The following is a 16,452-nucleotide window of genomic DNA, read 5'->3' as shown; positions in this document are numbered from 1 at the left end:
AAATAGTCTGAAGATCTAGTCCTGCAAACACCTAAGCACTTGAGAGACTTTATTCACATAAAGTAGTTCTACCTAAAACAATGGGACTAAGTTATCCTATGGGCTAAAAGGCTGCAGATTTGGACTTCTGAGCAGTATTTGTCCAGATTTTTCACTCCTTTGAGTACAGTAGCCGTTGAAAAGACAGACATCTCCTCTAAGGACTACTCCATAATTGTGTTTTTACCTCTAGACAATGTAATCACTTCAGCTCCAAGCTGAAGCTTATATTCCAGCCCCAACTACTTGATTGCAACTGATGTCCTGTTTGCTTGACAGGTAGGGCAGTTCAGGCTTAGGGTAAGACTGATCTGTGCACATTGACTGTCCTCTTCAAACAGCATAAATACGATCACTTCAAGTCATGACACGTCCACCTGGGTTAAATTAGCAAAGATAGTATAGGTATAGCTATCTGTAAACACTTTGCAAGGAAGAGTTCAGCAGGGAAGCAGTGAGCTACAATGGGACAGGTCCGGCTTTATACAGTCAATCCTGCAACGCTCATTAGCTGGAAAATTTCCTTTTTTTTTCAGTTTTTTTTTTTAAAGTGCAATGCACAGTTTTATAAATAGATTGCATAAAAGTACAGTAGAATGATAATGAGATAATTTCTCAGCTCTTATGAGGTCAAGGAGCAAGTGTGATAAATAAATAGACTTACGACTTTAAGGCCTTATCAGTAGAAGGCAGGTACTGTTACAGGGCTGTTTCCCCTAGTGTTTAGAGACAGCAATTAAATCTGAAGGGATTACAGCCATAGCAGAGCCAGTAGAGAGCAAAAAATTGGGACTTTTTCTGCACCCATTTCACCTTTCTGAAGATTGCTACTGTACAAATGCTCTCCTGAAGTTGAGGTAGCTCCTACACGCCTGTGCTTTAGATTTGTGCAGATTTGAGCTAGATCATTGTTTCAGATCACACTCAAGCCTATAAAGATGATGCTTTCCATAAAAAATAATTACTTAATTCTCACTTAGAGTTACTTTAGAACACAGATTAAGAGGTTTCTATGTAGGCTTCTTTGCTTTTCATCAGATGAAGCAGCCAATTCATGAATTCACACATGAATCACAATGCATCAGTTGAAAGGATTGTAAGAAGCAGAGCTCTTCAGAAACCTCTCTGTAGCATCAGAGTTCAGTCTGAGCCTCAGTCTAGTCACACGTTTTGTATTTTCTTCAGTCCTGACGATCTGGGCAACAGAATTAAAGCCAGTGGGACCCAAATAGTGGCCACATCACTGCTGCATCACTGGTGGAAGATGGCTTTCCTTAATTCTGCTCGTTTGATGCATCTACGATCAGGCAGAAGATGAGTGACAAAGCTAAAAGCGCTGATATCTTGCCTGCAAAGGGGAGCTGGCCACACTACTGAAAAGAAAAGCAGAGGTGTGATGCAAAATAACTTTAAAGCTGCATTAGCACCTGCTCTCCTGTGGAGAAGCCTGTTTAAAACTGTGAATGAATAATACATGAAGTCCATTAATGAACAAGGGCTTAAGAGTGTGGAAGATCTGTATTGCCATTTCCAGGACATTGTGAATTTCTATTCTGTTAACGTTTTACTCAGAGAACTGGATAAGTTAGCAGAGTAGCTAAGGCTCTTATTTATTTATTTCATTCAAAAAAAAAAAAACAGTCAGTCATGAGCTGATCAGAAAGGATGTCAACCCCCAGCTCAGAAAACGTCTCATGGAAAGATTGCATGAGTTAGATTCCCAGATGAACAAAAAAGAGCAGAACAGGACAAACAAACTTTCTTCTTTGCTAAGAAGTACCAGGGTAAGACAGAAATGGAGGGGTTCATGGCACTGCTCTGTGGCAAATGAAGATGTTTGAGCACAATGGAAAGGGTCTGTAATGAGGCTAACAGCAGTGCTTTAAGCTACTAATTGACCCTTCCCTCCTCAAACCACAGAGGGGGTGACATATTCAGGTACCTATCTGATCTCCTCTACTGCCATAAAATCAGGCAAGGAAATCAACCTTCCCCATTGCCTTTCCTGTGTATCTCTGTCGGGTGTAATAGCCCAGCTACTCGGCCTAACTGCAGACTAAGATGTGTTAGCTAAATATAGTATAAGTAATACGTTATTTCTTCTGTGATGCTGGGCTCAATAAACTATTTATTAAAGAATTTCTCAATTGTTTATTAATCTTACAGCCTATTTATAAATGGCTTCCTGTTAAGAAGTGCAATGAAGATTTTTCCCCCTTTTAATATAACTATCAAAAAATCCTCATCACTTGCTTCATAAAGTAAAGATAACTGTAGCAGAATGTATGGTCTCTGCATAGACACCTATGAATACCCCACATGCCTTAAAATAAATACAATCACGGCTAAAGAATAAATAGTGCTACTTGATCATAGCCACTGTCATTCATTCAAAATGACACATTAATGTCATAGGCAATCCTCAAACACAAAAAATCACTTCCAAAGGACGCAGTGAGGTAAAGTGATACAGAAGGATTCTGAATGAACACAAAAATACTCCCAAAAGAGATTGTTTGGAAGGCTGGTCTGAGTTTTTCTTGGATTTTTAAGACCTTTAGCTAACTTTCTGATCTTATTCTCCAGGGGACAGAACGCCAGTGGATGTCAATAAAGAGAAAACTGATAGAAGCCTGTTTTGGTTTTAATGACAGAATAAAAGTACCACCATTAGAAATGCACTGCGGGAGGTCTGTTTGTGCAGGAAATATTCCTTCTGTCAACAGCAGCCCAACATTTACAGAACTATCAGCACTATGGTGGATCCAGGGATCTACCAAGCCTCTAACCATTTTTTTTTTAAATTGAATAGGTGATTCAACAAGAATATGTACTTTTCAGCTGAAAAGCTGTAACTAACAGTCCTTAAACCAGGACTTTTTTTTTTCAAGGACCGATTTTTTACACGGAATCAATTTGTATGACTTTGGTCATTATAAAATTATGCCTTCAGAGAAAATTCATCTTATACAGCTAATAGGAATAGCTTATAGAGCTATTACAGGTAGAGAAAAGCAGTAATAGGATATGTTACTATTAGTGTTACATGGAGCAGAAAGACCTTTATTTAGCAATATGCACATGAGATGAGAAATCCTCAACCACCATCCTTTAACCTGGCTGCCAATAATTCCGGTACCTGTGTGTACCTAAAAAATATACATATATATATGTATGACTGTATGTGTATGTACATGTATGAATGTATGTATACACATATGCTCACACACAGACATTTTTTATACACACACACACACATACACACACACACACACACACACACACACGAGAGGCTCCCTCCCCTCCCTCCTTAAAAAAAAAAAAAAAAAGACCAACATAAGAAGGGATCTCTTTCCACCTTCGTTTTGGAAGTGCAGGGGAGTGCGCTCCTAAGTAAACAAATAGATGTTCATTTTCAGATGCAGGTATTTGGACCTATCTTATAAACGTAAGAATTAAAACAAGTACCTAAAATCCAAGTAAAATGCTTCTCTTCAACTGCTTCTAAAAAGAGGCTGAGACCTAGCACAAGAACTCAGAAGATAAATTGATTTTAAGCTATTATCCATTGATAGAGCACATCTGTTGATTTACCTGAAATAAGTGTCTGTACATAGTTATTACAGAACAAAATTCAGTTCTGAATTTACAGCTGTTTATTTTTTCAGCTGTTTCTTGATGTGACTTTTTTTTCCTGAAAAAGATTTTACATCCCACCATGAACTCTAGTTCCTATAACATGGCTAAATTGTATGCTTTTTCTTTATTACAAAGGAAAACATGAGTGAAATAACACAGAGCATTTCAAATATCCTAAAAAGCCCTTGATCTTAAATATTTCGAAAGATCCTATTTCTCTGCTTTCCAAAGTGTGGTCTTATAGCCAGGTAGATGACGTAAATTCCTTGTAAGTCACTGAGAAACTTTTCATTGACTTTGACAAGTGTTAATGCTTATCTTTCTATATAAGGATGTAGTATTTAACAACATAATCTTACTGAATCTAAAGGACTTTTTTTCCTTCAATTCCATGAATTTGATCATATACTTTCTTTTACTGATATTTTGCCCTCCAGAATCCTTAGGTTATTTGTAATCTGCAGGATCATAGTTTCACTCTAGATGATCTTTGCGCAAATTAATTAAATGTTTTGCACAGAAGTTGATTATAGGGAATAATCTTACTCACTTAATAAGTGAAAATAGGAATATAAATTCCTGAATAGCTTCTGTCTTTCAATGCAAGCACGTCTTCTGTAGATAAAGACTTTTTTTCTTAATTGCTTCTGAATCGTAGATAAGCCTGAGCAAGCACCTTGAAAAACATTTTGTGGTCATTGCAACTTGTCCAGACTTAAACTCAGAGGGGACAATTAGTTTAAAAAAAAAATTAGGTAAAAGAGCTAAGATAGTTAAAAGGTCAACAAACTATACTGACTGTGCATATGTTTCATGAGGTCATTGAAACACCCCCAAACTGTCTTTAACTACCTTTTAAGGATTAAGAGTTTCAGAATATGAAACTCACAGGTCAGAAAACAAAATTGTTTTACAACCTTAATTTCACAAGGTATTATGGACAGCTCATAGTTGTAAAAATTTCTTTGTTACAGCTAGACAAAACAGGCTTATAATAGACCTTATCTGCAGAGACTTTATAGGATCTCAGAGTTGTTCGGAAGATCTCCTGCATAAAGTACATTCACTATAGCTGCAATTACAAGTGAATTTTGCAAATGCTTTAAGTTGCTTTATTTGTGGAACTGTTTCTGAACACAGAATACATGTGCAACAAGCATTCTAGTCCTAGTGGTCTCTAGATTACTGAAATACAAGATTCAAGGCTACGCCTAGGCCTGTGAGAGTCTTTGAAGACGTTTCTTCCTTTTCAAAGTTTTCCCACAGAGATAAAACTTTTATGTACAAAGTTTACTTTATAGCAAAGCTAACTCTTACCAACCCTCCCAAACCCCTCAAAAAAAACAAAACAAAACAAAAAACACCACCACACATACAACAGCTCTGAAGAGCACTTGTAATTGGCAATGCACGTACTAAACATTCCCATACACTCTCTTCCAGGCTGTCGTCAATCTTGCGTAGCTAAACTAGTGAGCTCTGTAAGGAAAGTCCAGAGATGTTTTCCATTAAGTCTGTCATTAACCTAGTCCAACAAACTAAGAAGCAACAAAATTGAAAAACAAAACAAAACAAACCCAGAAAATATTACTTCATAACTTCGCTCCTAAGGAAAATCTGGAGGTAGCTGTATGAGTTTATCAAGGAAATGGTGAGTTAACGTGTTATCTGGTTGCTAATACATATACTCTCTCATCCTTCCATGATATTCCAGAATACAGTCTGCCTCCTCCACATTTGTTTAAGAATCAGTTTGCTTTTCTTTTTCTCCTTTTTTCTTTGAATGTGCCACAAAGGACACTTTGCCCCTCATCTCCAGAATATATCTTCTGCCTCTCTGAGAACTGCTGGAATAGGACTGCCACTCACATTTAACACTTGGCAAAAAGCTAAAGCAATGGTCATAAAAACTGATCTGAAGGTTCAAGGCTCAAATACAGCTTATGTGCTTGCACAGGAAATGTGGAAAGGTGAGAGGAAAAGCATGTATGTGCTCACACAGGGAGCAGAAAGACATTTATATATTTTTTCAAATCGGTATTTGCACTCTCATGCACTGACCAGGAGGGAAACAGTTTCTCTTTACTGAGGATAGAAAAGATGCAGTTCCATCCCTTCCCATTTTGATGGTCAGTCAGGATCAAAATCATCCTAGAGAAGATGTAATTGAGTCACTGGAGAATAAAGGTTTCCACAGCATACTGTTCCTTTTAGCAAAGGAAAAGCTGCAGCCAGACTCTGTTTCTACCCACTCCCTGCTTCGACTGAACTGCATGGTGCCCATATGTCCTGAAACAATTTTAGGTGCTTTGGATACTACACATCTAGATGACTGCAGGTACCTCTCCCAACATCCTTCCTCCTGACAGGCATAAAGAGCTCTAAAACTAAAACTTGTCCCCTAAATAGTCACTGCAGTAGCTCGAGCAATCAGGAAGGGACTCAGACAATAATCAACCAAAATAAAGCAATCTGAATATTACACAAATTGTTAGAAAAAGAGCTCTGCCCTGCCACCTAACAGACATTTTTACATAAAAATCCAGATTGTAAAATGGTGTTTCTCTTTTGGCACACTGAAAATTAAAAACAAAACAAAACAAATGATATGCAATCAAAATAAATCTATTTTCTTAGGAATTCACACAGACCTAAGGATTAATAGGAAGTCAGAAAAAGACAGCTAGCCCATTAAATCATAACACTGCTGCCTGCTGCTTAGTTTAACCCATGGTGTGAAAGGGTAGAGCCCAGCTTTTAATCCACTCTTATTATTGGGGAAAAGGCATTTTTGCCAACAGGCTGGCCATTCTGGTGAGGAAAGCTTTAAACTAGGAACGATGGGGATGATCAACAAACAAACAAGAAAGTGGTGGACCTGATTGGCAAGCAAAGGGTGCAGGCTGATGCAGGCGAGAGAGACCTTATAATCAACCAAACAAAGCGGAAGGGGGCCCATCTCAAGTGTATGCACACAAATAAAGTAGTGCCTACAGGACAGGATTATGGGGGAAGCTCTCTCACCTTTTCTGGGAAATCAGCACAACTAGGTGCCTCTCTGAAGTGCCTGCACACTAATGGACGCAGCCTGGGGAACAAAAAAGCAGGAGGAAGTAGAGATCTATAGGCAGTTGCAGGGCCGCAAACTCATTTGGATCAGAGATGTAGTGGGACAGCTCACGTGACTACAGTGCTGCAGTGGATGGATACGGCGTCTTTAGAAAGGACAGGAAGGGTGGTGAGGAGGGGGAGTTGCCCTGCATGCGAGAGAGCAGCTGGAATGCATGGAGCTCTGCCTGGGGATGGACAATGAGCTAGCTGAGAGCTGATGGGTCAGGGTCAGCAGGCAGACCAACATGGACAATAGGGTGGGTATCTGCAACAGATGGCTCAGTCAGGAAGAAGTAGATGATGCCTTCTTTAGGTAACTGGAATAAGCCTCATGTTCACACATTCTGGTCCTCACAGCGGACTTTAACCTCCCCTGTATCTGCTGCAGGGATGACACAGAAGAGCATAAGCAATCCAGGAAGTTTATGGAGGGCATTGATAACTTCCTAGCACAGGTGATCAAGGTGCTGATGAGGGGAAGGTGCTCTGCTGTTCTTGTAAACTGGTTGGAGTGTGAAGCTCAGGATCCTGAGAGGAGAGAATAAGGCAAGTAGCAAGATTACAACCCTGGACGCCAAGAGAGCAGACTTAGGCTTGTTCAGGGACCTGCTTAGAAGAATCCCATGGGAGGCAGCCCTGCAGACAAGAGTGGTCCAGTAGAACTGGTTGATTTTCAAAGATCACCTCCTTCAAGCTCAATAACAGTCCATCCCCACATTCAGGAAGTCAAGCAAAGGTGGCAGGAGACATGTCTGAATAAACAAGGAGCTCCTGACTAAATGTAAACATTTAAAGGAAGCATACAAGAGGTGGAAGCAGCGTCAGATGATCCGAGAGGAATATAGAGACATTGTCTGAGTATTCAGGAACAGGGTCAGAAAAGCCAAAGTTCACCTACAGCCGAATCTGTCAAGGGATGTGAAAGACATAAAGAAGGGCTTCTACAAGTATATTAGCAACAAAAGAAAGACTAGGGAAAATGTGGACCTGTTGCTGAATGAGACATGTGATCTGGTGAGAGAGGACATGAAAAAAGGCCAAAGTACTCAATGCCTTCTTCACCTTGATACTGACTGGTAAGATGTGGCTTGAGGAATCCCAGGCCCCTAAGACCAGTGGGGAAGTCTGGAGCAATGAAGGCTTACGGTCAGTAGAAGAGGATCAGATTAGGGAACATTTAAGCAGATTGGATGCATACAAGTCCACGGAACCTCAGGGAACATATCCATGAGTGCTGAGGGAGCTAGCTAATGTCATTGTGAAACCACTCTCAATTACCTTTGAAAGGTCATGGTGATTGGGAGAGGTCCCTGAGGACTGAAATAAAGCAAATCTCACTCCTGTCTTCAAAAAGACAAGAAGGAGAATCTGGGAAAATACAGACTTATCAATCTTACCTTGATCTGATTGAAGGTAATGGAGCAAACCTCCTGAAGGTCACTTCCAAACATATTAAGGACAAGAAGGTGATTGGGAGTAGTCAGCATGGATTTACAAAGGTGAAATTGTGCCTGACCTACCTGACAGCCTTCTACAACTCAATGACTAGCTCAGTGGATGAAAGGAGAGTAGTGAGGTTGTTTATCTTGATTTTAGTGGGGTTTTGACACTGTGTCCCATAACATCCTCATTGATAAACTGACAAAGTACAGATAGATAAGTGGACAGTGGACTGAAAACTAGATGAACGGCTGGCCTCAGAGGGTTATAATCAGCAGCACGATGTCCCACTACATGCCAGTTGCTAATGGTGTCTCCCAGGAATTGATACTGGGGCCAGTCCTGTTTATCCAGGACCTGGATGATGTGAAAAGAGTGCACCCTCGGCAAGTTTACAGATGATACAAAACTGGGAGGAGTGGCTGAAACACCAGATGGTTATGCTGCCAGATGGTTCAGATGGACCTTGGCAGACTAGAGGAATGGGTGAACAGCAACCTCAAGAATTTTAGCAAAGGGAAGTGCAAAGTCCTGCACCTGGGGAAGAATAACTCCAAGCACCAGTACCAGCTGAGGGCCAACCAGTTGGAGAGCAGCTTTACACAGAAGGACCTGGGGGTCCTGGTGGACAAGAAGTTGAATGGGAGCCAGCAATGAGGTGGCAAAGAAAGTCAACGGCATTCTGGGCTGCACTGGAAGGTGTGTTGCCAGAAGGTCGAGGGACATGATCCTTCCCCTCTACTCAGCCTTGCTGAGACTGCATCTGGAGTGCAAGGTCCAGTTCTGGCCTCCCCAGTACAAGAAAGACATGGACATACCAGACTGAGTCCTGCAAATGTCCAAAAAGATAATTAAGGTCTTTGAGCATCTGACATAAGAGAGGCTGAGAGATTTGGGACTGTTTAGCCTGTAGAAGAGAAGGCTCAGGGTGGGGGGAGAGGATCTTATCAATGTTTATAAAAACCTAATGGAGGGGAGGGGTAAATGAGATGGAACCAGACTCCACTCAGTGGTACCCAGTGAAAGGACGAGAGGCAATGGGCACAAGTTGAAATACAGCAAATTCCACTTAAATATACAGAAAAGCTTTTTTGTTGTGTAGGTAGTTAAACAGTGGAATAGGACGTCCAGAGAGTCTGTGGAATTTCCAGGGTTAGACATATCCACAACTTGTGTGGATAAAGCCCTGAGCAACCTGCTCAACTTGACCCTGCTTTGAGCAGGGGGGTTGGACTAGATGATCTCCAGAGGCCACTGCCAATCTCAACCATTCTGAGACTGATATCTATTACACACATTCTTATACTCATGCTGGAAGAATGGAGGAGAAAATATGTCCTTAGACTGTGGTTTTCAAACAAAATGCTAATAATTTTCTCAATGAAAAAATAACTAATAGATTATCAGTAAAGGCTACAGGAAACCCTTTTTATAACGAGTCAAATTTAGCAGGGGAATTTTGGCAGTGATTACAACTGCAGCATTCTATGTCTACATAACCCAAGTTATTATCCACTTGCATGCAGATTAGGGACCCAGAAGCAGTCACAGAATAATTTCTTTGTTTCCTACCAATATTGTTGTAATCTTGCTCCCTTCCTGCACTTGTCCAAGCATATTACATAAAATTTATGTGCAGAAATAAATTTTAAAAAAATCCATAGATCAAACCTCACTACATTGGAGTTGAGATTTGGACTCTGGCAATTCCAGTTTAATCTGTTTTCCTCCAAAGGAACAATAGAACTTTTGAACCAATTTACCTAAATATACCTCATCTTAGGTTAGTATAGGTCTCCCATAAAACTGCTTGAGAAACAGTTTCTGAAAGAACACTATTTTAATAAAAGAAGTTTTCTTGTGCACTGGAAAGAAAAAGACCATCCATTTGATTAAGGATTCCAAATTTGGCAAAAAGCTTTTGAAGGCTTCCTTTTCATAATAGTACTTGATATAGGTATTATTAACAGATAGAAAGTAGAGAAAATTTCTACCACAGACTCACAGGTGGAGAAAACAGATGTATTGTTGAAAACAAATTAACAATATTGAAAAGCTGAAGCCTCTAAGAATACTGCCATTAGAAGAGGTGGGAGAAGGGGGGAAGGATGGTAAATTAATTAAAGCACATTAAAAAAAGAAAAAAGAGAAGAGAGTTGCTGATTGTCCCAACACCTCTTAAACACTGCCAGTCTTCTTATGCACATGTTCTTCCCTTTTTCTTATACAAAAGTCTCAGAACGTAATGTCTGATATCAACATTGGCTGATCGGACTGATTTCGCTGAAAACTTTTATACAGAAGAGCAGAAAAAGATGCTGTTAAATTTGTATTTAAAATGAGGCATTCAGAAGAAAAGGTCACAGATAGCATCTGACATTTGGGCTGAGTATAGTGAAATCAAGCAAAAAAAGTGGACTTTTGCAAGGCATGTTGGCACAAAGGAGCAGCAGATATTATGTGAACAGATGATATAGAACAGGTGTGGAAAGTTCTGCAGAAAAGTGAACAGGATATAAACTCGAGGTCTGCAAAAGAAAAAAGATAATCCACAAGAAAAGAGAGGCCATAAAACTGGGAGATAAACCTCGGGAAGTTGTCATTGTGAAAGTACAGGAGAGCAAGATTTCGCACAAGAGATAACAGAAAGTATCAAAGGTAGGAAAGAAGTGAGGAAGAATGAATTCTGAAGATGACTTTTGGAGGTACAACAGTTTGACTGCTGAACAATGTTGCCAAGGGGTCCAGGGCAGACTCTGGAAAAAGGGAACATGAGATAATTTTCTTAGATAACCTTTTTAACAAGTTTAGAAATGAAAGGGAGGAGGGATGTGAATCTTAATGCCCTATATATAAATTGTTAAAGTCTGTTCTGGTCAGAACACAGATAAGAGAGAGACTTGAAGGAAAACCTATTAATACAAAAGCCCTGCAAGGACAGAAGAGTTTCACACTGAGCATGTTTGTGTCTAAACTCTCTTTCCTGTATATATAATCTAAGCAAAAGAGATATGCCAAAAAGGCAATGAAAAGCTGTCGATAATGTCAACTATTTTAAAGCAAGAGCAGCTGACCTTTCAGGCCCATGTGTATAGGTTTTTGAAAAGATAAATTCAACAATCTTCGAAAAGTGAAAGTATACTTTTAGCTATATTAACTGTGAAAATAATACCTGACAATGTGTATTGAACATTGTGCAACAGGATGTTACTCATTGTACATTAAAAATGAACTTTAATACCTCTAAACAAAGCACAAACTCATTTTCTGTAAATATGAGGCATATACTACATGCATAACAGTAGATATCGTCAAAGTAAAGAGGAATCAACTGCTCCTAGGGTTGAGCATTTTGAAATTTCAGGTACTGAATGAGTTTCATAGATTGTATGTGTTAACATATTACCATTAAATCATCATATTGCCATTGAATTTATTTTTATATAGCCAGATATATTTACAGAAAATTAAAATATTGGAATTGTTTGTAAACATTTTTGGAAAAAAAGGTTGAATTTTCTTTTCTATCTTACCATATTATATAAAATAGCATATGTAGCAAAGCCCCTATATAAAACAGCATATTTAGCAAAGCCCCACACTAAATTCTACTTTCTGTTGCCACAGTGTGAACAAGCACCATCACAGAATAAAAGAATTATCATGATTTTACACAAGTATAATGGGAATGAACAACAGCATGTCAGGATTGTGCTCTAAAGAGTATATTGTGCAAGACAGCAAAATGTCAATATCCAAAGCTTACAGCAATTCCTGAAGCCCAAACCCTACACTGTAGAGTGGAGAACTGAATGGGCATTTGCTGACGTAAATATAACTATGTATGAGTGCATTCCCCTGCCAGTGCAAGGCTGGGATCTAGGAGGAGTATTAATTTTTAAATGTGCAACAGCAAACATGAGCTAAAATCTGCTTGGATTTACAGTTTAACATGAACTCACATAAATAACTGCAGATCATTGTACTCCATTTTAATAAAAGCACAGAGCTATGAAACATTTAACTGATAAGCAATAGCTATCATTTCACAAGCAATCAGTCATACACCCATTTCAAATGATCACGGGTGTAATAAAAGAGATTTCTCAGTTAGTTTCCTGCAAATTTGCATCTCTCTTAAGAGGTAAACCATTAGCCTTTAGAGCGCAGATGTTCCGACAGTCTCTCCTCTACATGGCCTCACACATCATGTTTTAATAAACTATCTTCCTAAGGCATTTGTAAGTGCAAGATTTTTTAGGTCTTAAGCAGAAATTAGATAAAAATATAAAAAGGATTTTACTTTGATTAGCTGAAGTTGGATGTAAAGGTAACCTGCAAAAAGTACTTGGTACTACTTCAGAGCTTTTCTTTGGCCTTTCAGCTCCGAAATTCTCAAATATGTTCTGTGCAAAAAGTGACGAATGCAAAGAAACACACCCATTATTCAGGGCTTAAAATGTGAGACAAAGGTGAAATTATTTGTCAGACTGTGCAGAAGAGGCAGATATTGTTAGAATAAATGCTCATTTAAGAACGTTCATAAGTACAAGAAAGCATAATATATTCTGTTTCCAAATACTAAAATGTTTTAAAAGAATACTGCATTGCAATTGTCTCTGTAACCGAGATATAGCTATTTTTATTGAAAAGCTATTGCTAGCTTTAAAATCAACAAAAGTTGAATACAAACTGTTACTAAATGATCCTCTACCTCAGAAACGCAGAAGAAGAAAAGGAGTCCTAAGGCCATATTTACATTGTTTCAGTGATATGCACAGATCAAATGACTATCATAGGGGTGAAATATTTGAGTAAATCCAAAGAGCAGTGCTAGAATTGAAAATGTAGATAAACTTTTTGCTAGATAGTTCTTTGACATAAGAAAGTTGCAAAACTACTCTCTCATTTCAGTGTACATTTACAAGATGTAAATCTGGAGTAAGCTCACTGCCTTTGTTAGACAATACAGGCCAGTGCTGACCACATATCTTCTATCCTCCCCCCTCATCTCATTGCTTTGTGCTAACAGAAGGTAGCAAAACCTGACTGCACTGTGCAGTTGAAATTGGTTTACGGCAGCTGTGCATCATTAGAGTGGCACAAATAATCTTTTCCCAGATTTACAGGTGTCCTTGCACAGTTTCCTTTCAGAAGCAAATAAATGTGAGAACACATTTCTAATATGAATGAATATTGCTAAAGAAATATTAAGTATTATTATTTCATATACTGAAATGAAAATCAGATCATACAAGAACAATTATGCTTTTCAATTGGAAAAATAATTTCTAAAGATTATATATATATTCTGCCAAGCAAAAAACATTCATTCATCTCTCAACAATGTTCAAAGCAGCTTCACATAAGGAATGCTAGAAAAGGTCTAGCTTTTCTAAAATTTACCTTAGAAAATAGCGAAAATAGATAATTAAATCAGTTTAAAACAAGTTTAATTTCAAGGACAAAATACTCCGTCCCTTGGATAGTTTTTTCCATACTTACAGAATGTGGAGAAAGTTCTAAATAAAAAATTATAAATAAAATCTTCAACAGATAACTAATCCTTCCATGTCATTTCATCTTAGATTTTAGAATAGCTAAAATTTTCCTATATGAATTTATTCTTTGGAAAGCTAGGAGGTCCCTATAGTTAGCAGTGTATATGAAAGAGAGAGTTCATGTGGCTCTCAAACAACTTTCTTATCAACGTTGGTTGCAAATCACACAAACCTTCCTTTTTGTCTTCTGCAGCAATCTTCACTTTTGTGTCTGTTATATCTTTGAAAGAGGCCAGAAAGAGTACTACATCTCCTTTTTCATTCTTTATAGGAACAATATCCAATAGGCACCAGAATGAAGACCCTGTAAGGATAAAGAATGAATTTAATTCAAACAGCTGTCTTTCAGCAGAGAGGGGTGGGGGGAAAGAAAGCAAACTATTAAAGCTACAACTAACGTAATTCTAACAAAATAAATCTTGTTTAGGAGGTTAGTAGTCAGGAAATCACAGATGTTCAGCTCATGTAAATCTCTTCATCATTGGCTGAAGCTCAGTAATACTACTGTCTCTGGAAGCAAGGCATTAATTTAAATGCAAAATTTATCTACAGGGATCATTAATAGATTTTAATGAAGCTGCTAACTCCTCTGAAATCACTCTTTCCTTTGAACTCTCAACTGATCGTACTTCCTAGTTTACTGGAATAGCTTCTACTATGTTAACTTGACATCTGAAGCTTCCATATTAACTATAGAATCATTTCACCCTAATCGTCTGACTATGTGCTCATTAAAATCCCTCAACCAAAGACCTGATAGTTGGAGCATTATTCCATTAATTCAAAGATATTTAAACTAATTAGACATCAGACTTAGAATAGAAATTATAAATGCTTGAATCAGAGTAACTTAAGCTAGAAAAGAATTAACTCCTTGCATCTTAAAGATGGTGAGATTTATAATAACACATACCATCTATAAAGTTAATATCAACTATCTTCCTTACTATGTATAATGGTCACCTTGCTACGACCTAAGTTAGACAACACTGTGTTTGGCAATATTTTAACTCACGTCAACCTTTCCCTGCCCGTACCTGCTAAATAATTATACCATTTAAAATAAATTCTGGTTGTTGCTACTGATTGTCTCACATCTCCTACTTGCAAAGAAGTTGTTCAGTTCCAAAGGTTTAAGGGTACGTTTGCCATTAATTCAGACCACTCAGAACAGAGGCTAATGATTGCTTAGGTCCTGGTGCGTCCTTCCAATGCACTGGAAGTATAATGGATCTCAGTAAACACCCTGGACTCCAATCCCATCAATTCTGAGATAACTCAGCCCACAGGCTTTCGTGTTTTTCAATTTTTGGGTACCAACACAAACTGCTTCCACACATTATCGCTATGTGATTTATCAGCCTATTAATATTATTTATAAGATATCCAACTACTGCTAGAGCATAGCTTTTTTCAGTTTTAAATTTCTTTTTAGGAGATGCCTCTACCCTTACATAATCACGTTCCTTTCCATCACGCTATTTTTGGCCTTCACTCACAGCCAGAAATCTACTTTCATTCCAAAAAGAAAACAGGATAAGCTCCCTGGAAGACTAACTATTGTCAAACAATCAGCTGAGCTTGGAGAGGCCCTTAGGAAGGCAGAGTAGATTAGTCACTTCCCTGTCCATCCTCTCTTTCCCAAACTCTGCAGTCTTGGAAATGAACACCAGATCACAAATCAACTTTCTAATTTAAATTTTCAAATAAAAGTTCTCTGACTTCCTGTTGAAAGCTGTAGATGAGCATGGGAGGTGAAACAGCAGCTTTCCCCTTGAAGGACTACCACAGTTGGAGGTCCACAAGTATGCTTCAAAGGGAAGTCAGCTGTTTGTCTCCATCCTGGCCAAACTTCTCAAGAGGCAGGCAAGCAGCTTTGAGGGTATCATTACCGGTAACCATTACTTGTTACTTGTCATAAGGTAAGGCTTCCACCTAAGTTCCTTGGAGTAGGCACAGGGAAAACAGTGAATGGCTGGAAAGATAACTGGAGAAAGAGAGAAGAATCATGGGAGATAACAGATTGGCTTTATATTGGCTTTAAACATTCTCATTTTGAGGTTGTAAAGACAGAGAAAGCAAAGAAGCTCTTTTAAAAGTAAGTAGAACTGACATCAGAAGCAAGATATTTGTACTGTTTCTTCTTTCACTTTAATTTTCCATTCTTAATTCATTTTTGTACAGACTTGACTCCTTTACCAAAACTTCTGGGAAAAACTGCTCAGTGCTGTTGTCAGAAATGTGATACAGAGCCACTACCCTTTCAATGTAAAGTGGTGTATTCAAAGAGTAGAAGAAACATTAAGAAATTTTATTTTCCTGCCTAAAAATAGAATCACAAATGTCTACATAACATTGTTATAGCTCTTCCGCTGGCCAAATTCTACTTTGTAAAATTACATTGTGCCTGGCTAAATTCTAGCAGTAGATTCAGTTGGACAAGATGCTGTAAGTGATATCAATGGCTATAGTGCTCTTTTAAACAGTTGTTGTAATCTACTCCAGAGGTAGAAGCATATCTATTCTCTTTTCAGTTGCTTCTTTTTCACACACAAATTAGTCAGTAAGGCTGCTCCTAGAAGAAAGCTACAGGTACCAACCATACTCGGACAAACCCAATACAGCTAGCTATCCCAAGAAATACATTTGGTAGCACTACCTG

The 16,452-nt window shown here is 38.4% G+C and overlaps 1 protein-coding gene across 3 annotated transcripts in view; it reads right to left on the bottom strand.

Moving 5' to 3' along the window:
- The window catches only part of KCNH8 (potassium voltage-gated channel subfamily H member 8), a 207,044-nt gene that overhangs the window by 111,893 nt on the left and 78,699 nt on the right, over positions 1-16,452 (bottom strand). For all 3 annotated transcript variants that reach the window (XM_068935379.1, XM_009676395.2, XM_068935380.1), the window contains exon 3: positions 13,963-14,094. In XM_068935379.1, the coding sequence (XP_068791480.1) occupies positions 13,963-14,094 (132 nt within the window). The remainder of the gene's footprint in view (positions 1-13,962; positions 14,095-16,452) is intronic.

This window comes from Struthio camelus, chromosome 2 (assembly GCF_040807025.1).
Source record: "Struthio camelus isolate bStrCam1 chromosome 2, bStrCam1.hap1, whole genome shotgun sequence".
Lineage (NCBI taxonomy): Eukaryota > Metazoa > Chordata > Aves > Struthioniformes > Struthionidae > Struthio > Struthio camelus.
Note: the sequence above shows the minus strand (reverse complement) of the source record. Positions and strands in the feature narration are given on the sequence as shown.